General features: G+C 46.6%; 1 protein-coding gene across 1 annotated transcript in view; it reads right to left on the bottom strand.

Annotated features, from left to right (window-relative positions):
• Positions 1–24,301, bottom strand: part of LOC147444230 (anthranilate synthase beta subunit 2, chloroplastic-like) — a 61,600-nt gene extending 37,299 nt beyond the window's left edge. Inside the window, exons 1-7 of the mRNA XM_086526923.1 lie at positions 24,127–24,301; positions 23,879–24,036; positions 18,457–18,527; positions 18,331–18,368; positions 18,137–18,247; positions 9,488–9,587; positions 8,221–8,356 (exon numbers count right to left, since the gene is read on the bottom strand). Coding sequence (XP_086383049.1) covers positions 8,221–8,356; positions 9,488–9,587; positions 18,137–18,247; positions 18,331–18,368; positions 18,457–18,527; positions 23,879–24,036; positions 24,127–24,268 — 756 coding nt within the window. The 5' untranslated portion in view covers positions 24,269–24,301. The remainder of the gene's footprint in view (positions 1–8,220; positions 8,357–9,487; positions 9,588–18,136; positions 18,248–18,330; positions 18,369–18,456; positions 18,528–23,878; positions 24,037–24,126) is intronic.
• Between the last annotated feature and the right edge of the window lie 762 nt (positions 24,302–25,063).

Genomic DNA, 25,063 nt, shown 5'->3' on the forward strand with positions numbered 1-25,063 from the left:
CGATTGCTAATTGCGTTGCCGATAAATCATGGTCTGAGATCCGAATGAATTTTGAATGTAATTTGTCATGTGATGTCCTGTGATGTCAAGTGATGTCGTGTGATGTGACTGTCCATTTGCTACATGTGCTAGATGTGTGCTCCTAGTGCATCGGTACTAATAGTCAGTGTCTGCTAAGACAGTTTATGGCCTCTGTCTGTTTTGCAGGCATAATCGAGGGCAATTACAATGCTTTCAAGAGGGGGGTATGTCACAAACTGGTGACGTGGCTGCCTTGTACACACACACACCAGGGAAAGCAAGAAAATTCTCCATTGCTGACGTGGCAGGCAGCGTACGAACTGGCCCGAAAAATGCGGTGCGATTTGCGGGGCTGATGACGTAACAGGCAGCGTACGGATTTCCCCTGCTTTATTCTACGCAAAGGCTGAAGATTTCTACGCTAGCAGCTTTTTGGGAGTTGTTTTAATTCCCCAAGAGAGCTTGTGAGAGAGCCTTGCTTTATTTTTGAAAGCTTTTGATTTACAGCTTTTGGGGCTCTGCTTTTGGCATCCCTTGTAAAACCTTTATAAGTGTGGGCAGGCCTCCCACTTCTCAGTGCATCTGGACGCAAAGTCTGAGAGTGAGAGCCTCCCACTCCTTTGTACTTTGAGTTGCAGATTAATACAAAAAGAAACACCGAAAGGGGCATCAATCTTTGGGGTCAGTATCTCTAGGCATGGAACTCCGTCAAGCCGTGTCGAATCAATTGTGAACTGTGAACTGTGAGCTGTTTTGAAGTGAATTCTTGTCGTGTCGCGGTAGAATCTTGACTTGGAGTGTCCAAGTCAATTACACGTATCTCTCCAATGTATCCAGCTGGCTCTGCAACCCTTCTGGTGATTCGGAAATGAGCACAAGATCATCTGCATACAACAGCAGGGGTATCCAAGTCCGTGATAACAATGCACCTCTGTCTCCATCTCTATCAGTATAATCTGAAACCTCATCAATGTACAAGCCAAAAAGAGTAGGAGAGAGTGGACAGCCCTGTTTCACTCCAATGTTAGAATCAATAATCTATGAGAGGCCTTCAGCTGTGCGCACTCTACCTGTTATTGTCTCGTGTAGTGCAAGGATACCCCATGTAATCTCACCTGGGACACCAAGATCATACAGTCTGTGCATCAGCCTTGCTCTAGGCACTGTGTCAAAGGCTTTGCGGAAGACGACAAAGCAACAATAGATACGCTGCCCATGCGCTCGACCCTCCTCGATGATGGCTCGAAGAGTAAGTATGTGATCAAGGGTAGCAAAACCTCTTCTGAATCTAGCTTGCCCACGTGTTCTTCCACCCTCTTTCTCTGCCCAACAACCGAGCTCGTGTTCAATCACAGAAGCATAAAGCTTAGCCAATGTATGGCATATCATGAATGTGCGATAGTTACCAGGTGACGTAGGATCCCCCGTCTTTAGAGCTCTAACTCTCGGGGAAGCCCTCAACTACGGTTTTGTTAAACACCAGCAAACATGCCAATGTACTTTGTGCATGCCGCAAATGTTCAGCAACCAGCCCCTCGTGGTCATATGCTCTGCGTGTATGTAGTCTATCAATGGCTGCGTGTATCATGCTCTCAGTAAAGAATGTACAGATCTGAGGACGGGGCCCCCATGGTAATGGTAGAGGGGGCTGATCTGGTACCGTATATAGACTAGTCGCATAATACCCCAAGTCTCCGTAGAGGTAATGGGTATGGGAGCTGGCTGATCTTCAAAGAGCAGCCATGCTTCTTTGGAGTCCTCACTTAAGAACAACTCATATAGCTCTTGCTCAAGGTGGGCTAGAAAGCTTCGCTTCTTTCACCTTACAAGGTGCCGAAAGATTATCTATGACTGTCTATGCGTAATGATTCCTACCACTACCTCTCTGTGAATTTTGGTCCTCGTCTCTCGACATTCATCGTCGTACCAGCTATTTCGGGGTCTAGTAACCTTACTTTCTCTTCCCGCGCTATGAGAGTGGGGAAAGGCTATATCTGCAGCTGCATGGAGAGCATCTGTAAGTTGTTGTGTCAACTCTGTCAATGGAACTTTCGGGTCCACTGTCGATAACAATCTGAAAATTTCAGATGTATATACCTCTTCAGTTTGCTTTGTAAATTAATATCTGGGGTGTGAATGACCCTGCTCGGTAGCCATGGATTGTATAGAGTAGCAAAAATCTAGCGTAAAGGACAAATATGCATGATCAATAGCAGCCCCAATAAGTGTCGGTGACACTGAAAGCTCCCGAATGCGTGGGATGAGGTCAAGCGGTGCAAGTACATAGTCCACCGTGCTGGAGCCATTGCGGTGTATATAACATGTAAACCCTCCTGAGCATGGCAATCTGGCTATGCCATTAAGAATGGCTAGTCCATGAATAGCCCCCGTCTCTAAAAGATATTTTCCATATGCTGTGCATTTGCCTTTATCTTGTAAGACTCTCAATCCCGAGATCCACATTATCATATTCTCGAAAATCAGCAGCAGAGGTTTCAAAGAAGGAAGCTTGCAACGATTTTGTCCTTGCATTGAAGTCCCTAGCAAGCAAGACATTTCCCACTCGAGAATAATGCACTATGTCCTCATCCATGATCGTATATGGGGACTGCCCATTCGGACCAGAATAGGCAGAGTTTGAGGGTGCAGAGTAGCATATTGAAATGTACAACGGACGATGGTCTTCTGCCTACACTCTAATCCACATATAGCGGGCATGTTCATCCTTTCCCATGACCTGTATGATATGGTGCAGCTCCTCTCTCAAAGTACAGCCACCCCTCCTGATGCTCTCGAGGTATTTCCACGAGGTCTCTTCCTTGCCACTGACTCCCACCTGTACCCCGGGACTGCGAGCAAGGTGCTCCTCCCATACTGGTGCGTTTCTGTATATACTATCTCTGTTTTTGAGAGAGAGAGAGAGAGAGAGAGAGAGAGAGAGAGAGAGAGAGAGAGAGAAAGAAAGAAAGATTTTTAACGTCTATGTCAGGCCGAAATCGGTCTATGAGACAAATCAAATGTACATGGTGTGTATGTCATCCGTCTATCGGAAAGACAAATGAAACAAAACTGATACAAAACTGAACTGAATGTAGGTAGTGGAGTATCTGAGGAGGGATGGAGCTCTATCTCTAGGGGTATATGCATGTCTATATGCTCAAGGTAGTACAATCATGAGAATGCATCAAGCTATCTAGCTCCATCCTGTACTAATGGGGGGATGTAAGATGTGGTACATGGGCGGGTCTGGTGCCAAGGCTACCCGGATGAAAGCTGTCGGGTCGGCCCTCATCTGAGCCACTCGCTCCTCAGTGGCACGGCGCTCCCGGGCTCGGATCTCCTCGATCTGTCGGTGGTGGGAGCTCTCGCCCCTGTAGCCTGTGACTCGTGGTCGTCGTCTAGCTCGGCTCACCTCCGCCTGTGGGAGTGTCACTCCCCTCTGAGTGTCTGGTGAGGGAGGGGCGGCAATCCTCTGAAAGAAGTCTGTGAGCTGCGACTGTCTCCCCTCTGTCTGTGTAGCTGTGTGTGGCTGTAGTAGTGTGTCCCGATGGCTCTGTATCTCTAGTAAGAAACGTCCGAGCTGTCTCTGATCTCGAGAGTCCATGATCTCTCGGAGAGTGGGCTGTCCTCTGAATAAGGCCTCATACCTGCCTCTGATCTCAGTGTATGCTCTGCATCTACATACAAAGTGCTCCTCACTCTCCACCTCCTCTGTGCAGGCTCTGCAGACTCGCTCCTCCCTGGGAACACCAGTATGTCTCCCGATCTCAATCTCTAACCTGTGTGAAGCCACTCTCAGCTGACCAATCGCCACCCGTGAGCTATGTGGCATATATGTGTCCATATAGCGTGGTCTCTGTATGAACCCCCCAGACAATATGGTGAGAAACTGGTCTCTGTAATCTGACATCCTCGTCCCCAAGCCAGGTGACTCCCAGACTCTCCTAGTGTATAGCTGCCACAGATCCTGTCTCAATACCAAGTTCCTCTCACTGCGAGAGAGGTGAACATATGGTGAGTGGGGGTCGTACTGGAATGGTGGTAGGCTCTCCATGTCAAGACCGTATCCCTCAAACCATGCTCTGACCTGTGAGTACCATGCTCTCTCATGCCCACTCTCTGATAACTGTATAGCTGCCTCAAATGCTCTACGAGTAAGTCTGTCAGGAGGTAGCTCTCTCATCCTCTGGATGAAGCAGACTGTCTGGAATAGTGCCTCTACAACCATAGGTGGTGTGGCGAGCTCGGCTCTAATAATGTCATGTGGCACTGTCTTCTTGCTGCGGAGCAAGCGTGAGATCATAAATACCTGTGGCCTCTCAAGCTGTGTCCACTGGTCAGCTGTCAATCCTGGTGCCCATACTGCCGCCGAGTACATCAAGGCCGGGGTGACTAAGGTGTCGAAAAGCCACCCCTTCGTGCGGGGCTCCTGAAAGTGTGCCTGGTGGCATCTCCGCTCTAGCATGGTCAGAGCTGCATATCCTCGGGTGAGCTTGTCAGCAGCAGCCTGCCTCATAGTGAAGGGTCCTGGTAGGCTGGTGAATGTGATGCCAAGGTAGACATAGGAGGTGACTACATCAACCTGTCCTCCTGCTGCTGTGAAGGTGGCAGCGCTCCTCACTGCACTGGATGTGTGAAAGATCATAACCTTGGTTTTGCCAAGGTTCACAGTCAACCCCCTGTGTGTGCTGAATTCGTCCAAGGCCTCAAGATGGCGTTGCAAGCCCTCGGGTGACTCTGAAATCAACACAATATCATCAGCATATAACATGATGTGGACCGGAGTACCAGCCAAGTCGCTCCCCTCTCCTCCTGCTCGCAATATGTAGTCGGAGATCTCGTCGATGTAGAGCCCAAAGAGTGTCGGGGAGAGTGGGCATCCTTGCTTAACACCAATGGTGCTAGCAATGGTCTCTGAAAAACCGCCTGGGCAACGAACTCGACCCGTCACCCTCTCGTAGAGAGCATATATGGCCCAAATCATCTCTGTTGGTACCCCAATGCTGTGAAGGCGCTGGAAGAGTCTCTCGCGTGGGACTGTGTCAAAGGCCTTGCGGAAATCCACAAAGCAGCAGTAAAGCCTCTTCTTCCACGCCTTTGCCCCATCAATGAGGCAGCGCAGAACGAAGATGTGATCAGTGGTGGAGAAAGCTCGTCTGAAACCTACCTGGCCTGGAGCTCGTAAACCCTTGGTCTCTGCGTAGCAGCTGAGCTGTGCCTCAAGTACTGCTCCATATAGCTTGGCCATCGTGTGGCCAATCATGATAGTCCTGTAGTTCCCTGGGTCCAGGGTGTCGCCAGATTTGTGGATAGGCACTATGGTGTGTTGTGTCCACTCCTCTGGGAAGCCCTCCCCTATAGCCCGGTTGAAGACATGTGCAATCAACGGGGCTATAGTGGAGGCCGCATAAATGATGTGCTCACTCCGTAATCCAGTATGGTCAGCTGATCGTCTGTGCTGCATGCGGTGTATGGCCCTCTCTACCATCTCTGCTGTAAAGAAGGAGGAGCACGTGGGGCGTGGCTCGTGTGGCTGTGGGATAGGAGGCTGCCCTGGCACCTCATAAAGTCGCTCTGCATAATCATGCCATATCTGTGGATCCTCAATAGCTGTAGTCGGACGTGGCTCGCGCAGGGTGCGCCATGCCGTCACGCTATCCATGCTCATGAATAGGCGGTATAGCTCAAGCTCCTTTGCCTCTTCGAATGCTCGCCGCTTTTGGCGTGTCAGCGTCTTCATATGCCGTCTGGCCTCTCTCTCTGTGATCTCTCCTAAGGCTCGCCGTGCACGGAGGCGTCGGTATAGCTCTCCGCACTCATCATCATACCAGCGGTTTTGAGGCATAGTCCCGGGGGGGGGAGTGCGTCCTGTGTGAGTGGTGTGTGGAAAAGAGCTAATAGCTGAAGTGTGGAGAACGGAAGAGATATGTGATGTGAGAACTGAGAGTGGTGTGGATGGGTGGAGGAGGCATAGGCCATGCTCGACCTCGGCCGAGTAAAGAGAGGCTAGCTCATGTGTGAAATGGATGGTGGTGTGTGGAGTGTGTGCTGTGGAGCTGTGTGGGATGGTATCTCCGGTGATGGAGAAAGAGAGGTATGTGTGGTCGGCTCCGATGGGTATGGGTGGAATGGTGAAGGATGTGATAAGGTGTGTAGCCTCCCTGGGTCCCAGAATATAGTCGACTGTACTCCCCCCTCCCTCTGTAACTCCATGTGGCATACAAGTCAGGCCCCCTGAGGTGGGCCACTGGACCATCCCGTTATAAATAACGAGACGGTGCTGGGAGCCAAGTCGAAGTAGATGTCGTCCGTAGGCTGTGACTGGAGCTCTGTCTGCTGTATCTCTCATAGTAGCCTCCTCATCTAGAGTGTGTAGTGCCTCTGGGTCCTCGTGGTCATATGCCTCACACTGCTCACTGCGTGTACGAGCATTGAAGTCTCCCATAAGGAAGACTTCACCCAGTGTGGAGTACTCCATAATCTCCTCCGTGAGGCATGCGTACGGTGACTCCTGCTCAATAGGGGCGAATCTGGAGCCTGTGGGAGCAAAGTAGCAAAGGGCAATGTAGACAATCCTGTCTCGTGAGAGCTCGAGGCGAATCCACATGTAGCGGGCCTGTGGGTCCCGAGCAACAATCTGTAGTCTGTTGTGAAGCCCCTGTCTAAAGAGTATGGCCACTCCTCCTGAGCCGCGAGTGGTGTGCTGGCGCATACATCCCCGATGTAGAGACTCCCACTGGAATCCATGTATCCGTGGTAACCCTCTCTCTGGGCTCTCGTGTGTCTCTGTAAGTAGAATGATGTCTCGACCTCTCATCACCTCCTCAAGTCTCTCTGGGTGTGTCCATAGGTCTCCATTGCAATTCCAAACCGTGACATGAATCTCCTCGTGTGTCCCACAGGCCGCGAGTCCCTATGCGATGGTCTTGCCATCAATGATAACCCTACCATCTCGATATACTGCCTTCTTCCCTTCTTTGCGGGCTTGGTGGACTCTAGGCATGCACGCGCGACGGTGATCTTGTTGCATCTTTGTGAGGTCATCATCAAGATAAATCGGGGGGCCTTCTAGCCCTCTCAAGATGACCCTCTTTCGGAGGAAAGAAGTTCGAGACTCCTCGGAGGCGAATTGGAGGATGAGAGCTCTCTTCTTTGGATCTTTGCCGGCTCTCCAAACTTTGGAGAAAGGGATCTCTTCTTCCTTGTATCCCACTTTCTTGCATAAAGCTTTCCCATCGCTCTCGGGTGTAGACCCTTCTTCTTCTTTGATGCCGGTCACTCGCACATTGAGACGGCGAGCTTGTCGCATCTTCTCCTCCTCGATGGTTGTGTGTACGATGAGTACCTCATCTTTTTGGGCTTCCTCTCTTGCTACCTTCTTGATATTCTTTTTGACCACTTCGACCCATCCTTCTTTGGTGGCCTTTAATTTGTCCTCAATGCTTGCGGTGAGGGCTTTGGTGATCTCCTCCTTGAGGGCTTCCTTAGCCTCCTCTTTAATCTCTCCTTCCTCGGGGGTGAGGGATGTGATGGAAGCATGAAGGAGATCGATTTGTGCCTTCATCTCTTCTTGCTCTTTCCTCCATCTCTCCCTCTCCTTCTCGTTCTCCCGTTCCCTTCTCTCCTTCTCCTCTTTGAGATTTTGGATTTCCGCTCTCATGTCCTCCTTCTCTTCGTTCCATAGCTTGATGAAGGTGGCTTTCTCCTCCCTCCATATCTCTCTCTCCATCCACCATTCTTTCATGTCCTTCTCCAATTGTGCAAGCCTCTTGTTCGTGAGCATGAAGGTTGTCTTCATTGTCGATGTCGGTGTCTTGATGATGGGGGAAGACATGGTTGTCTTCGAAACTACCCTCTCTTCATATTGTGAAGAAGAGGGGAGAAGGGGAAGAGAGGGAGTACGTGTGTGTATGCGTGTATGTGTGTAGTGTGTGTGTGGGTATGTATCCGTGTGTGTGTGTGTGTGTGTGTGAGAGAGAGAGAGATTTTTTTTGGTTTTGGGGGGGGGGGGGGGGGGGGGGGGGGGAGAGAAATGAAATGAAATGAAATGTTATATTAACGTCTTCAAAAGGCCAAAGTGACCTATGAGACCAGAAAGTTACAATGTGGTGGATCGGATACAAAGTCAGAGTAACAAGATGAGAGAGAGAGAGAGAGAGAGAGAGAGAGAGAGAGAGAGAGAGAGAGAGAGAGAGGCACCTGCACATGGCGATATTTTTTGTGCCGCACACCCATGACTAGACCGTCTTCTGTCCAGGCAGTAACTTCAAGCTCCTGGCTTGGAAAGGTTTCTTTATCAATCACCAAACTGTGGTACCGTCCTGCAACAAATGGACTGCAATGCAAAGAGGTAACTTCATACAATTGTTATGTGAAAAAGCTAGACTTGACCTTATTTGCTATGTCCCCACTGCTCCTCTTCTTGGAGACTCAGTATTCAGGTTGCCCAATATCACATGACAATACACTCACAAAAGTTGAAGGGAAGCCCGATGTGCCAACCTAAACATACAACTATGCTAGCAGTGTAAGCTAACATAACTATGACCCACACACCCACAAACCTATACCCACTGCATGCTGGAGGCGAGGTGTGAATGTGTGCACATATTCAAATGGAAACACACATGCACACCCAAATTGCAAGATGCAATATTGATCAACTTACGCTGGCATACCTCAGGTGACACAAAGCAATGACTTCCTGCTTCGCACCAAGATGTGCAGTGGCTCCATTTCATAATTAGAGAAAATGAGATAATCAGAACGGACTTGGTGGTTCAAACAAGTAATTTAACTAACATTTCTCATATCTCAATGAACCCAGGAGAAACCAAAGTTCACAACGTGCAAGTTGCAGAGTCAAGTAGTCATCCACAGGACAATATGCCATCAGCTTCCTCATGCATAGGATTGACCGAGTATCGCACATCCTACCTCTCGATATACGCTCCCAAAATAAACTGTCCCCCTACCCTCTCCCCCACACAACACTTGACTATACCGAAAAACAAAGTTTTGTGTAGTGAGTTTTTGTCATATCCAGGAGATGCATGTTCTAAACTGAGTTTTCAAAGTAGCAAAAAGGTGTTTTATTTAATGTTACTTATGCATGCTACCCATGGCAGTAAAAAACTTGGAAAACAGAATCCTAGACCAGGAGGCAATGGGGAAATACCTCCGAAAATTGGAAACAATGCCATGTGACATTTCCCCCTCAAAGGTAACTTGTTTCCTAACCCCTTTCCCATAAGATGGTCAAAGGGGGCACCCAATAACCCAGTTATCCATGATGATTTTTTTAGCACTATAGCACGCAAGTATGCAAACATGTGCACACCAGTATGAGCAGTTGCTTTAAAAGTACTTCTTAGCGCAACCTCGTTTGTCTCCAACTAACAATGTTGCTTTGATACATCCATTGTCTAAAATATATTGAAAAGAATATGATCCTTATCACACGTACTTCGGCAAGCCTGCAAGTAGTCCATCTTCTCCATGCTCATCATAGTAAACCAAAGACTTCTTTCCATGCATCACACCAAGTGGAGAGCGGACAATCTTACCTGCAACCAAGCAAGTAAGACCATAATTGTTACATTATTGGTTCAACAACAACAGTATGAGGAAATCTGTCGCAATCCTCACAGAGAAAAACAAGCATAAGAAATATTAAAGAAGTAGATGGCATTCCTGCCTGAAAAGAAATAAAAGTCGTGTTTTATAAATAAAAACAGTATTACGAAAAGAGAGAGAGAGAGAGAGAGAGAGAGAGTGTGTGTGTGTGTGAGAGAGAGAGAGGAAGTTTTAGCGCGTGAAAATTCCTGTGCGTGAGCAGTTCGCGAACACTCCTGCGCGCTGCTGCAGCCCACTGCACCTGCGCCAGCGGGGGTATGAGAGTGTGTGTGCGCGTGCGTGTGTGTGGGCAAGAGATTCCTGCGCGCTCCTCAGCTTTTGGGCGCCCCTCAGGCTGCGTGGTCTGCTCGTCCGTGACCTGCTATAGCAGTTAGCACTCAGCCTTGCGCAGCTTAACCCTATTGTGGGCTCGCCCCCTGTCAGTTATTGAGCGACCTGCTGCATCCTCAGCGCCACTACAGTCGGTGCAGTCAGAGCATAACATAACAGTTAAGATTTTGCAAGCTTTAAAATTTGCACAGTTTGCACTTGTACAGGCTTTTACCTTGCAAGATGTATATCCTCTGTGGCTGATGTATATATCTCTGCGGCCTTTGTGAATAGATAAAAAACAAAAATACAAAAAAAAATCTCTCGTTTGGTTTGGGACGTGGTCCGGTTGCTGTATGTCAGAGTTCCAGTGTGTTTTTAAGCGTCATAAAGCCATGGATAATGTTTCCGAGAGTGCTAAATCAAAAGTTGTCTGTATGAAGACTTCGAAGAAGCCCGAAAAGCCTGGAATGGTCAGGCACCTGCCCTTGAGGTGCGAATTCCAGTACAAGACCTCATGGATCCGATAGCACAATACGCCAAGAATGCGGTCATCTTGTCTTCCCCGGGCAAAATGCCAATCGCGCAGGATGTCGGACAATGGGTGATTTCCTTCTTAAACGCCAAGCTGTCCGAGGCATTTATTTTGGTGCTCGGGGTTTCTATGAGGTTTTACTGGCACACACTAAAGCTAGAAACCTTTTGCTGGAGATGTCTCCACTCTTTTTTGGCACGCAGATGACTCATGTTCTACCGTGGTCACTTACGAAGGACTATCAAAGTCTTATTCATCATAAATGTCCAGTGTGGGTGGAAATAGTTGATTTCCCTCGCACGTGGAGGCATTTTCTTCCGTTGCTAGCTGCTCAGCTTGGCAAGGTAATTTGCCCTCCGAAATTGGATGCGAATACCAATAGGTTTTGCATTCTTTGGGATACGGACAAACATACCCCGGATGGAATTATGGTGGATTCAGGGGATCCATGGGTTGGCAAGCGTCCTGTTAAACTCAAATGGGGAAAATTTGCAAACTCCTGTTTCCGATGTGGTAGATTTGGTCACATGCAATCTGAATGTCCTGAACCAGTTCTACAGCCTTCTCTTTCGGCTGATCCTGCTTCTGCCCCTGCCCCTGTAAGCAAATATGTTGGTGACGCTAAATTGAATGGAGTTTCTACTATGAAGGTGATTCCCAATGTAGACAAAGGGGAAAACAAAAATCCGCAGTCTGCTGATGTTGGGAATGTAAATACAGTGAAAGGCAAGAATGTTGGGTCAAGTGATGTTAGCTCATGGGCGGTGCCTAAAAAGACGGTGAAAATTCATACTCCAACCCCCTCCCGTAATTATGTTCCTCTGGTTAATGCCAACAAGAATGTATCGTTTAAGCAGCTTCCTTGCAAGGACAATCGCACGTTGATTGATGCTTGGGAAAAAGCGATGCATTCTTATAGGGATGTGCTTTTGGGTGAGGCTTCTACCTCTCAGGCAGATCCTATGGACAAGTCTCCTGTTTTCACTCAGCGAATGGGTTCTGGTATGGATGTGGTGGATGGAGATGTCCATATGGGCATCTCGACTTGATCCTTGTGTCTCTCATCGATGTACGTATGATTTCTAATGCACGGTTCCATTAAATGCATTACATACAATGTGCGTGGGTTATGTAACCTTGACAAATGGCGATTGACCTGGCACTATGTACATTGTACATACATGTAGGGCAGATATATTAGTTTTGCAAGAACACAATCAGCATGACTTTGCTGGTCAGTGTTCTTAAATTACTAGTTATTGGATTGCATATGCTAGTTTGCAAGACTATTCAGGTTTATTGATGCTGGTTCGGCATGAGCTTCATGCCAGCACTCTTGTACAATGATCCGCAGGGCCGCTGGATGGTAGTTCAATGCCTGATGAACGGTCAGGTTTACGAATTTGGAGGTGTTTATGCGCATACAGCATCTGGGCAAAGGGCTGCTCTATGGCGAGACATCTCTTCTCGTTCATGGACTTCAAATGCATTCCTTTGTGGTGATTTTAATAATACCCCTGCGATGGATGATAGCACCATAGGTATTTCGCACATGTTTTCTGCGGAAAGGCTAGAATGGGATAATTTGTTTGCTGCTACTCCGATGACTGATTTATGGCGGCATTTGCACCCAAATGCCCCTGGATTTACTTTCCAACATGTTGCTCGCTCTCCTTATCGAGCGCGGTTGGATCGATGGTATTTGCTTAATCTGCAACAATATGAGGATTTTGTATGTGAGGTCAGCATCGATTACACTTTACAACCAGACCATCATGATCATGTGCTCTCCTTGTCTTCATCCTATCAATGGCTTTCCTTACCCTCTCGGCAGTAAAGAAAGAACATGTCTCCGGGCATGTCTCTAGTGGGTCCGGCAAAGGTGTTGCCTTGATGCTGTGTAAAGAGATGTGGCATATTCCCCACATGTCTCTGTGGAGGTGACCGCTGGTGGTGGTGAATGCTCGTGGAATAGCCTCCATGCTTCGCCTGAGTCTTGACTCATAAATAGCCGATACAGATCCCGCTCTACCTGAGATAGATAAGCCCTTTTCTTTCATCGCACTAGGCGGCGAAAGATAACCCATGACTGCCTAGTGTGGTAATACCCATGAGCACTTCCCTCTGTAATTTGATCCTCGTCTCTCTACACTCCTCATCATATCAGCTGTTCTGGGGCATGCTCCCAGATCGTCTCCGTGTAGGCTGGCTGTGGGGGTATGCTTGTCACGAGACACATCCCAACCCTATGTGTCCGTGGACAAGCTACACCACAGCAGGGTTCCCGTCAGTCAAGTCAGTTTAGATTAGCAGTGATCTGGCACTTTTGTGAGTCTATTCGTAGACCGTGCATGCCCAGTCACTTAGCATAGATGCATATCCTCCGGTTGCACACAGCATGATCATCGAAATTCCCATCAGAATCCATTAGCATCAGTTAGGGGAATTTTCCAGTGCATTTAGCCTATTTCCCTATTTTTGGTATTTTTCACTTATTATTTTTAAGTGACTTTCCAACAAAAGTAGGTAGGGCAATTTTGCTAAGTTGATATATAAGCAAACCCAAGTTAGCACTTTCTGACAGAAGAGGGAGCAGGAGCTTTCCGCTCAACAGGCAACTTCTCAGCAGTACCCCCCCTTGCACCCCTAGCGTTTTCAACTCTAGGCCATCCCTCTCCCATCCCTTGGCGCTCCCTTCCCCAGCATCCAGCATCGCCATCAAGTGCCATTCTCTGGCGTTTTCCCGTGACCCACAGGCCTCAGCCCTTAGCGTTTTGACCATCAGCAGCAACCCCCAGCATTTGCGTTTTGGGATCGCTAGACAATCAGCCCCTCAGCGGTTTTGTGGCGTTTCCCTCAGCATGGACAACGCAGCCCTTGCAGCGTTTTTAACCTGCGACAACAGCCCATAAAAACGCAGCCGTAAGGTGTCTCATCTCAGCATTTTTATTCAGCACAGAACCTTCGACAAGAGCAGAGAATTTCAGCCATAAGTACAGCAAGAAAACAGTCATTTTCAGCCACCAAGACAATCCCGAATTCAACCATAGAAGATCACAGATTTCAGCCTAAGTCGTCGTCGTCATCGGCATAGTCCCATTGCATCAGTCTATTGCATACGCATTGTACACCTTTGTGCAATCAAAGTAGACCACTCTCGCCGACGAGAGTGGGGCCTTCGGAGGAGGGTTTTACAACCTCTCAGTGTCGTATCTCTTCTCTCTCCTTCTCTCAGTCTCATTCACTTGCACGCACAATATCCACTCCCTTTGTTCGTGATCATAGCACTCTCCATAAAGACAGAAGGCTCTCTCCTTCCCTAAGAACTAAAAGGAACCTTGAGCAATAAAGATCACTAATCTTGAGAAAATACAACATTCATTCCGCTGCACCTTACAATGCCTCTGACGCTGCATCATGGAGCGTCTCTGTCAATATCTGAGTGAGTTCAGCTAGTGGCCGTCCCGTCTCCTAAGTGCATAGCTGTCTGTATATCTCATCCATATACACAGGATCCGTCTCCTTGATGAAGGTATACCGAGTGTGCGTGGGGACCTCTCCTAATGGAGCTGTGTTGAACTAAAACTTCAGGGTGAAAGACAAGATAGCATGATCAACTGCTACTCCAACTGGCCTAGTGCCCACCATGAAATCCTGAAAGAATGGAATGAGACTTGGTTGGGCCATAACATAATCCACTGTACTAGCACCATGTCGGTGTGGAAAGCAAGTAAAACCCCCAGCTGTCGAAAATCTTTGTAGGCCATTCAAAATGGCTAATCTATGTGCAGTTCCCATATCTATCAAGTATCTGCCATACTCAGTGTACTCAGCTTGTGATATTCTAGATAGGCCAATCTCTGTAACGTCCAGCTCCCTAAGCATCTCCTCGGAAGTATCATAAAATATTGTCTGGTGATGGGCAGTCCTAGCATTGAAGTCCTCTAGTATGATAATGTCACCATCCTTGGAAAACTCCCATATGTCGTTATCCAAAATAGTGAAGGGGGAGTGTCCTCTAGGTGATGCATGTACTGACGTACTAGGAGGAAAGTAACAAATAGCAATGTAGAGGTATCTGCCCGGTCTCTGCCCTGAGCCTCACCCACATGTACCTAGCTTGTTCATCCTTGTGCGCTATATACATCAATGGTTGCAACTCCTCCCTAAATAGAACTGCCACTCTCCCTGAGCCCCGTCCTCGATGCTCCGATCTGGTCTCCTGTCAGCTGCAGGCTGTCTCCCATCTATATCTGCTCACCTGTGGCATGGATTGCCCAGGGGCTTGATGCATCTCAGAGTAGAAAATGATGTCTCTCCTAGTGAAACTATCCTCAAAGGCACCTACATCAAGACGGAGTGACCCATTACGATTCCAGGTTGCCATCTTCAGTGTGGTCCCATAGGTCTCGCACCATCATGCGGAGCGTCGCTCCAATACCACCACCCTTCTATCCCTGTAAAAAGCAATCTTCCCTTTCTCCCTTGCTACTCTAATTTCGAGCATTACTTCTTGCATATGAGCAATCTGCGAGAGGGTGAGATCATCTCCAAGAAAGATGCCATGCCTATCTTCTTTAGAGTCGGTCTCTTCTTCAAGAAGTCCTTCGCTTCCATGGAGGGGAAACGGAGGATGAGTGCCCTTTCTTTCGAGGTTTCTCCGTTGCTCCCACTTTTCTTATTGCCCACTCTCCAAGCCCTCGTATGCATCTGCTCGTTGACCCCCACCAGTGTCATGAGTTCTTTCACCTCTTCATCCACATTATCTTGGTCTCTGAGGCCACATATCCTTGCATGTAAAGCCCGCACACGTCTCCTTTGCTCCTCTTCTAGTGTCAAGTTAATGATGGTTGGTGTGGGGGTGGGGGTTATTTCCTTGCCCTTTCCTTTCTTAACAATCTCAATCTATTTTTCGGCCTTTTCTGCTTTTTGTTGGGTCTTTGTGAGGACATCTACCCACGAGGTCGTCATTTCTTTTTGTTGCTCCTCACCTTCTTTGATTGCCCGCACTTGTTCTTTGATCATGTTAAGCTCTTCAATTACTGAGGGTTGAAGCTCTCCCTCTTCGAGAACATTTTGCGATCGCATCTCTGCAAGCTCTTTCTTGAGTAGTGCGACTTCCTCATCTTGGGCCTTCACACAATCCTCAAGTGTATGTATCGTGCTTTCCTGCGCTCGTCGAGTGCGTTAATAGTACTTAGGAGGTGGCGATTGATCTTGTTGATGGACTCGCTCATTTCTTCTTTGCATTTTTGAATGGCATCCTCCATAGGATCATCCTTGCCATTTTGATTCGTCATGACGCAAAAAAAGGAGGGGGGGGGGGGGGGGGAAAGAAAAATCACCCGCACTCACATAATTGAAGAGAGAGGGGATTTTTTTCCCTCTCTCTCTCTCTCTCTCTCTCTCTCTCTCTCTCTCTCTCTCTCTCTCTCTCTCTCTCTCTCTCTCTCTCTCTACGCGCGCACGACCGAGATGCAGAAGCACACTTCACCGGAGGAGACTACAACAAAGGATTAGAAGCATTCTAGCCAGACACCCAGAATGCTCCTAAGAAGTTTATTTAATACTTGTATTTAGTTTTTCACATTTAATTTCACACTCACACTTTTCACACTTAGTACTTTAGTACTAAGGTACCCAGACATTGTAACAGATTCACCACTTTTGTATTAGTTTGGTCTGATAGGTCATTCTGGCCTTTTGAAGACGTTAATATAACATGTCATTCATTCTCTCTCTCTCTCTCTCTCTCTCTCTCTCTCTCTCTCTCTCTCTCTCTCTCTCTCTCTCTCTCTCTCTCTCTCTCTCTCTCTCTCTCTCTCTCTCTCTGTGCCTAAGACTTTTCCCACCTCTCTCTACGCCTGGGCCCTCTCTCTCTCTCTACGCTTGGGCTTGGTTGGGGTTGCAGGGAGAGCGCGAGAGGGGGTTGGGGGGGGGGGGGGCGCTGGGGGTGCAGAGGGAGCGCGAGAGGAGGGGGAGAGGGGGCGGAGGGGGGGAGCGGGGTGAGCACGAGGGGGGGTGGGAGCATCAGCGGGGTGTGGCAGTAAAGGGGGGGGGGGCGTAGGAGGGGCAGCGGGAGCCAGAGAGAGAGAGAGAGAGAGAGAAATGAAATGTTATATTAAACGTCTTCAAAAGGCCAAAACGACCTATGAGACCAAACTGATACAATCCTTGTGGATCTAATCCAATGTTTGAGAGACACAGAGAGAGAGAGAGAGAGAGATTGGTTTTTTAATCCCAAGGTTTAGCATTAAAGAACAGGCAATGAATTAAGGTATTTACTTAAAACCATCATTAGCTTATCTACAATTCTTTAAAAACCCAACCAAACACTAAGGCCTTTGCCACAAGCAGGCCGAACAGCACCCCCCCCTCCTTCTTTCTTTAAGTCTCTAACAAGGGAAGCCAAATGGCTTAGCTACAATAAAAGAAATAGATACTATACTGCAAAGAACCGCAAGACTATTCAAGGAATGAGCGATCCTCCGTAGACTTCACGGTTACACCTCCACCTTGTATTGTAGCCTTTCCTCGATTACCACCTCATTCGGGGTACCCCTTTCCTCATTTATCTCTGTCCCCATTGTCCCACCTGAGTTCTAGGTTGGCTTCATTTACTTTTCGAGACGGTTGTATCATTCGTTTGATGATCGTAACGGGCCTTTACATAGGTTAATACGACATTTCATATCTGTTTTTCTTTTGAAGCAAAAAGTAGCTGTATTCTGTGTACATGTTGACCTCTATGGATGCTCATGTAAGCCAGTCACGAAGAGGTAGGAGAAGCTATGCATAAATCCAGTGTGTAGGGTCGGCACATACATCAAGAGGACATATGTCAAGAATCCACTATGAACCATCGAGGCCGGGCATAATGCCGAGTGATGTGGCCTTGGTCATACTGAAAAGACACCACCACCAAGGATCGTTGACGCTCCTCAGCCACCCTAAGAGGGCCTGCGATGTACCCACTGACGACACAAAGTGTGCTCTAGCTCTGACCATATGTCCCAACGTAGTGAAAGGCGTGGTTGCAGGGGCACCCTAACTTCTCCTGAAAGGCTTGGCTGAAGATGAGAGCCAAAAAGGTGGTGCCAAATACTTTTTTAAAGTGACTTCCGACCTTGAGTTCCATAAACTCAGTCATGATACCCTTTTAAAAATTACCAAGTAATCACCAATTTTACCATCATTGAAAATACTTACAAAAGCACACAAGTTTTATGCATGCACATGCTCAGTCTATTGGTTGGCTTTGAGACTTTTAAGTTGTGGGAGCATGTCCAGATGGCACATCGAGCCCCTGTGCAGTGACAAACTCCAACCGTAAAGGGACTCCTCTAGTTTCAGTACTATCACACTCATGGTGCAAACATTATAGCCAGACGATAACATGCTACATCAACTCTCCCATATTGGTCATAGTTGCTCCCCTGACATCAACTCAAAGAATCCAGCCATACCATTAGTTTACCCTTCCAAAACGAATATTCCTTCTGTGAAGATATTCTATTGATGTCACTAAAATATGTCGCTATATCTGCATAGCCTTCATACACATAATACCTTTTACTCTCTCCTTGCAATGTCAACTTTCCAAACATGGAGCTCAACTTAATAAAAAGACATTACCTCCAAAAGCTTCTCCCATGCATTGAAGGCCCATGCAAACTCCAAATAAGGGTATGTGTGGACTGAGCTTGATAACCGTCTCTAATGAGATTCCTGAATCTTGGGGTGTGCCTAATTTATGACAAAACAAGACTCGGCCTTTTAAATTCAATAATGTTCTTACCTAAATGAAAGTAAGAAAAGCCAGAGCAAACCTGGCCCCGGAGAAATAAGAATGCCAGAAGGCTCTTTCCTGAATTATCAACAAGCCAACAACCAAACTTTTAATCTAGGACTGAAACATCACATTTAAAGAAAGCAGATGCTGCAAGGAAACATACATCTTAAGCTCCTCAACCGTTAGCTCATCATTGCGGTAAACTTCCATTGGACAACCAAGACTTCCGAGATACTGTTCTACAAAAAGCAACAAGATTAGCAAACATATTTTATAGGCAGAGCTAAATTTCTTACAACGCATAAGTAGATCCAAATTTTCTTCATGTTTATGACAGGGGCACATACTCTTGCCCAAGACAAAATGAGAGATTCCAGGTTTAGGCCATGCTAATCGCTAGCTTGCAAACCAACATGGCAAGAGTTTGAGAACTCGTACATGAGTTTAGATTGTAAAGTAGAGAAAACTATACATTCAAATATAAAATATCATACCACTTCAGCAACCCTTCTTAAATTGATTTTCTCCCTCTCATCAATTTCCACATATACAAATAGACAACCTCAAAAAAACCCAACGTCACTTCTCTTGCTGAGTAGTAGTGCTTGGACATTGATACCACGCAACAAAATGTGCATTGACTTCTTTGACAACAAAATTTACCTATTCCTTTGAATGGTCTATACTTTTCGCTTTATCTGTCGCATGCACGTGGCTCTGTGCGCCATGTGGACATGCTTCATTGACTTCCACAGCTAGTTTTCCCCTTCTTCCTAGATAGGAGTGTCTAGAATCCTAGGAGGATTAGTACCGGCAATTTTGTGATCCTATTCGCAAGAGCTGCATGTCCGAACGAGCCCATTCGATTAGGTTTTCCAATTTTGGAACCCTCTTGCATAAATGGTTTGTACACGCGTTTTGACAGATGTTATTACACTACGGTGGGCACCTGACATGACATGCATGTAGTGTTAGGTTATAAACCCAACACGCCATTCCCAGTGTCGATGGGCAGATGTGGAACAATTTCACCCAAAACTAACCCCCTTAGCCAAACTTTTTAATAAATCATTTTTATGATTTATTTGTTTGGTCTGGTGGACAGTTTGCCCTACCTAAACCTAAAGAAGTTTATAACCCAAAATCTTACTTATAAAAGGAGCCAGGCAGCCCATCGATTGGCATAGTTGCAGATGGTGAAAGTTGCAGAGCTCAGCGTTTGCAGATTCCCAGCGCTAGCGTTTTCACCACTTTAGCCCAACACTAGAGTTTTGCGGACTCTAACCCTTGCCATCTAAGCTTTTAGCCCAGCACCAGTGTAACAGACTTGGACACTCCAAGTCGAGAATCTACCACAACACACGAGAGCAAACTGAAAGAACTGAAAGAGAGAGAGAGAGAGACGGCACGGTGTAGTTCCATGCCCAAAGAGATTGGCCCCAAAGACTGGCGCCCCTTTCGGTATTTCTTTATCATTAATTCGTCTCAAAGTACAATGTCTGAGGGTCCTCCTCTCAGCAGTGCTCCCCAGGATATTTGTCTAAAACTGAGGTCCTGGCACTTTATTTATAGGCCCAGGGCCTTCCAAAAGCAGTATCCATGAAAAGCTTCAAGTCTAAAAGCATCTGGGTCTCAAAAGCTAGCGCTATGGCTGCCAGCACAAATCACAAAAATCCATACAAGTGTCACATAAGCAGCGTAATTTTTGCGGAGGTCCGTACGTTCAGCCACGTCAGCAACGCGAATCGTGGGTCTGTACAACTGCCACATCATCAGCCCTCTTACGCCTTCTGTTTAGTCTTTAGGCCCTTGGACAGGACCTATAAGTTGGTGCAACTTATAAAATTGAAGGTCCTTCCATTTTTGGCTTCTCAACTTGGTTTTGCAAGTTGGTACTAATTCTACTGCATCTTTAAGTGGGGCTCTGACCTCAACCTCTGTCCGGAATATGTCGTTTAGGTCATGCCACGTCATCACTTTGTGACAGCCAACTCCAAAGGTTGCAGATCAGCCAATGTTCAGTTTTCAGCCCTTCCCTCGCCGGATTGGCCCGGATCTGCTGTCTCCGTTGGCATCCTGTTGTTGTCCGGCACTATGGCAAATCAGCTAGTGTTTTCAGATTTCAGCCCTTCCCTCGCCGGATTGGTCTGGATCCGTCGTCATTGGCATCCTGAATCTATCTTCATTGGCATCACATTGTTGTACAGTACTTCGGCAGCCCATAGAGCCTCCCCTCGGCCATTCCCTCACCGGCATCGAGTGCTCACATTACTCTCCATCATCGGCATCGTCAAGATCTACGTTTTCAACCCTGGTTTCCTCGCTATTTGAGTGGATGCACCTCATCGTTCCACTGGGCTAACGGGGAGTGGACCAATGTGATCTCGCCTTGACGTTGGCGGTCCGGCTTACGGTTGTTAGCCTAGGCTAATGACTTACCGAGAGATCATCAAAGAAACATTGATTCAAAAAACCATGGCATATACATTCAGAACAAATAACACAAAGGTTGGTAGCAATTGAACGATCTGAACCTATGGCCCTCTGTACCCAAAACAGATGCGCTACACCTCGTGGGCCATCCCCAGTAATGGTTGAGAGTTGGCTATAGCAATCAATTAGCGCTTGGTACCTAATCTTTTCTCACTCAATCTCAGGGACGAAGGGGGCAGCCTTTCCTTTGGCTGCCGGCTACTAGCAAGAAAGTCTTATGTCTTTGTTGCATGGCTGCTTAAACGCTTGGCTCAACTCCAAGGGATGAAGCACAACAAGGGTAAGCTCAAGACGGCCTCACGTAATGGTAACTCTTCCTCTCATGACTCATCTAAGGACAAGGACAAAAATTTTAATGGTAACAATACAAAAAAACTTCACTTCTTCTCAATCTAATTCTCCATCTCAATATCAATCAAAGAGCGATAAATCTAAGGATAAGCGTAAAGGAAAATCTCATAAACCTCAACTCACACGTGATGAAAAGATTGCTCAAGGAGTCTTAGGTGGTCAATTAAGTAAGGAAGAACAGGGCTCAGGCATTGTATGCGGAGGAACATAGGTGTGTCCATTGTCACGTATTAGGTCACATGAAAAGGGAGTGTTGTAACAAACTTGGACACTCCAAGTCAATATTCTACCGCGACCCAACAGAGAAAACCTCACCTTGAAACTCAAGTCTAATGTGACGTCATGATGGCCACTCTCAGCAATGCTAAAGACTAGAGTCCCCTATTGTGCAACAAACCGGTCTCCCGAGCGAGGACCGAAGTACACCCACCAACCTTCATGAAAAGGTAAAATCCCTTTGTGGTTCCGTAGGTAGCTCCAATAACCTCTACCCCAACCAAGGAAACATCTGACCAACGGTGTAAAGAGCTTACTCGCCCGTCATCCCATCTAACCAACTCAATGTGAGTAGCCGACGGCCTTCTAAATCTGTCACATATGCATTTCATACGAGTGGCTGCCTCGCTACCTCCTCGACGCAAGAAGGCAGGTGTCGAATCAAAGCAAGACGTAATTCCTTCCAAATCCAGAGCAAGCAACGCAAAACGGTGACAAATGGACGTGTTCAAGGGTGCATCAGTGAAGATGTATATGATGGTCAGGCGCCAAACACCGGCAATATCCATAGATCCGAAACGAGGATAGGTATGTGACAGAATGGTGCAAAAATTGTTTCCAAGGCTCTATCCCTAAACCACTCCCCATACTATGAGCTTGGAAAGCAATGCCTTGCTCTGCAGCTTTGGATCAATAATCCCCAATCCTCCCTCCTCTATAGGAAAAATCATTGTGTCCCAATGGACTGGTGGTAGAGCCATCTAGGCCACCCCACAGAAAGTTGCGCGCAAGGCGCCTCAAACGCACCATCATGCCAGAGTGAAGAGTCATAAAGGATGTGGTAAACCAAGACGTCGCAAGAAGAACCTCATTCACCACAAGGGCTTTGCCAACCAAAGATAAATGCAAGGATAACCAATGTTTTTTCTTGATAGATTGTAGTATGGGCGCAAACAGCTGCTCAATTGACACATCAATGCCAACAAGGAAACCCAAATATCCGCAAGTCTGCCCTATAGGTAGCCAAGCGAAATTATCCTATGCAGCCCATAGACAATCCTCATCCACTCCTACAAGAAAACCACAAAGATTTGTGCCAATTGATGAGAGCACCACTGATAATCAAAAGGTAGCAAGAGCATCCCGTAGTCTATCCAAGGCGGGTTTGTCATATCGTACAAAGAGCATAGTGTCATCTCCATACTCCTCATCTAACAAATCTGGCGAGTCAACCAAAAGCATAGTAAGACCTCTCAACAGTGGGGTCCTGTTGCGCAAGAAGAGAGACATGGCCTCAGCAAAAAACAGACAGAAGTAAGCTGCCAAGGGACATCCTTGTCAGATTGAACGAGACAAAGGAAAACACCATCCAATGTGGCCCCTAATCCTGATAGCGCTTGAAGCATCTTATCCCCTACAGAGGTCTACCCTCCATGTATCCTATGGGCCTAGAGTCCACTTTCCTACCTTTATGGCATCCCTATAGAGAGACACATGACAATGTTTTCTCACAATCTATGCTACATTTTTGGGGCAACCGCAACGAGTCTTGGAGATCCCTCATCGATGCAGTCTCTCTTCATAGGGGACCAGCGACAAATCTTCATCCTTGCATTTTTCTCATCATACCCTTTGGAATCTCCAGCCAAAGCCTCAGTTGTATTGGAAGTGTTTTGTCTACCTTGGTTATGAACTACTACTCCTAGTCTAATACCATTGGCAATAACTCGTCCCATATGATAGGGGATCGGCAACAGGACTTCATCCTTGCATCTTTCTCCTTAGACCACCCTTGAAATCTCCAACCAAATCCTCAATTGTAGTGGAAGTTTTTGTCTATCTTGGGTTTTGAACTGCTCCTCCTAGTCCAATACCATTGGCACTAACTTCTCCCACGTGATAGTATTCAGTCATCCTCTTGTAATCAATGAAGAATAGAAACTTGAGTGTGATGCCAGTAACAGGAAAATCAAGTAGATGTCTGTGTCTTCCAAAGCAATGTTCTTCCCCATCCGAAGTATCTCCTACACAGTGTTTGCATCTTCTTGATATGGGCCCTCATGCAAGAAGCACGGGCTATATCCAGGTTGATCAACTACACTTAAAGGCAATACAGTAGGAGTAACACGCTCATGGACAAACTCCAAACCATCTCAAATCTACTTGGCACCACTCATCATTGCCTTCACATGTTCCAAGAACTCTGGGGTACAAATCAAGATGATAAGAGACTACATTTGAGCATTGACACGCTCCCAAAGTATCCCCTCTTCCACTATAGATGGCTTTTCAGCCTTCTCAATCACAGAACCCAAGATCGTACGAATCAAATACCGCCATCATTAATCGGTTTTTACAACATTCCTTTGTTCCTCTTGTGTGTTACTAACCAGCCATAATCCCTATCTTCTTGGTGCTCATAGAAATTAAAATCTGTTCCACATGTCTTGATATAAACCATGCTGTAAGGTCTTATGGAGTGCATTTAACAGAAAATAACAAGAGTAAATCATGGAGAGAATTACCTGAACGAGGTTGTAGGTGAAACTGTCATAGTTATCAATGACGATTACAGGCTTCTCCAATTTGAAATCTTGAGTGGTTTGTAAGGCAGCACTCTCTACATTGACAACTCTTGTCGTGATGATTGAACAGCGACTTACTTGGGATCCTTGAGATGGAGCTGGAAATGGACAACAAATCTCTCTCTCTATCTCTCTCTCTCTCTCTCTCTCTCTCTCAAAAACACACACACACACACACACACACGCACCGGTAAAAATTGGTTGAGGATTCACAGAGCTTGCTGTGAAACGCAGAAAGTAAGAGTTTTCTGTGAACTCGCGGGAACAGGACGGTGAGCAATGTCGATGGCGAGCAGGAAGTGCGACACCAGCGCTTGCTGTGGCAGCCATAGTCGGCTCAAAGATTTTTTACCGTGAACTCACTCAAACCATTTTCAAATTTATATGCATTAAATATTAAATTTAGAAGCTGGTTACATGCGACCAATTTACGTTAAGAAAAGGGAAAATTACCAAAATACCCCTCTAATTTGAGGAAATTCCCAAAATACCCCTCAAATTTCAAAAATTCCCAAAATACCCTTGTATCTATTTTGGTTGGAATGTTCAAGATTTTCTAATCTTCATTCGTTTTTGACAATTGAGATCCGTTTTTGAGTGCTCAGCATGTAATTCGTCACCAGTTACCATCGCAAAAAAGGCAATTATGTCTAAAAATAATGAAGCAATTCATCTCCAAAGCCTACGTAACCAACTCAAATTGTAGTTTTAGCATCTTGTACGATAGACAATCACTCTTCTTGTGAAGACCTACAGAAAAATTTATTTTTCGAGAAATTTAGTCTCACAACCAGGGGTATTTTGGGAATTTTGAAAAATTTGAGGGCATTTTGGGAATTTATGACAAAATATCGGGGGCATTTTGGGAATTTTTGAAATTTGAGGGGTATTTTGGGAATTCCCTCAAATTAGAGGGGTATTTTGGTAATTTCCCCTTAAGAAAAACATTTGCTGGTGGCGGTCGGGTATGATCGGTCTCATCATTATATCACACGGGCATGCTCAAATGGGATCAATAGTGGGGGAGGAAAACGTGGGGCACGCCAATCGGGGACCGTCAGATTCGGCAATTTCTCCGAATTTACTAGTCTACCCGAATTTACTAATCGGCCCACATTTACAATA

Source organism: Adiantum capillus-veneris, chromosome 13 (assembly GCF_014529385.1).
Source record: "Adiantum capillus-veneris isolate H3 chromosome 13, ASM1452938v2, whole genome shotgun sequence".
In the NCBI taxonomy this organism is placed as follows: Eukaryota; Viridiplantae; Streptophyta; class Polypodiopsida; order Polypodiales; family Pteridaceae; genus Adiantum; species Adiantum capillus-veneris.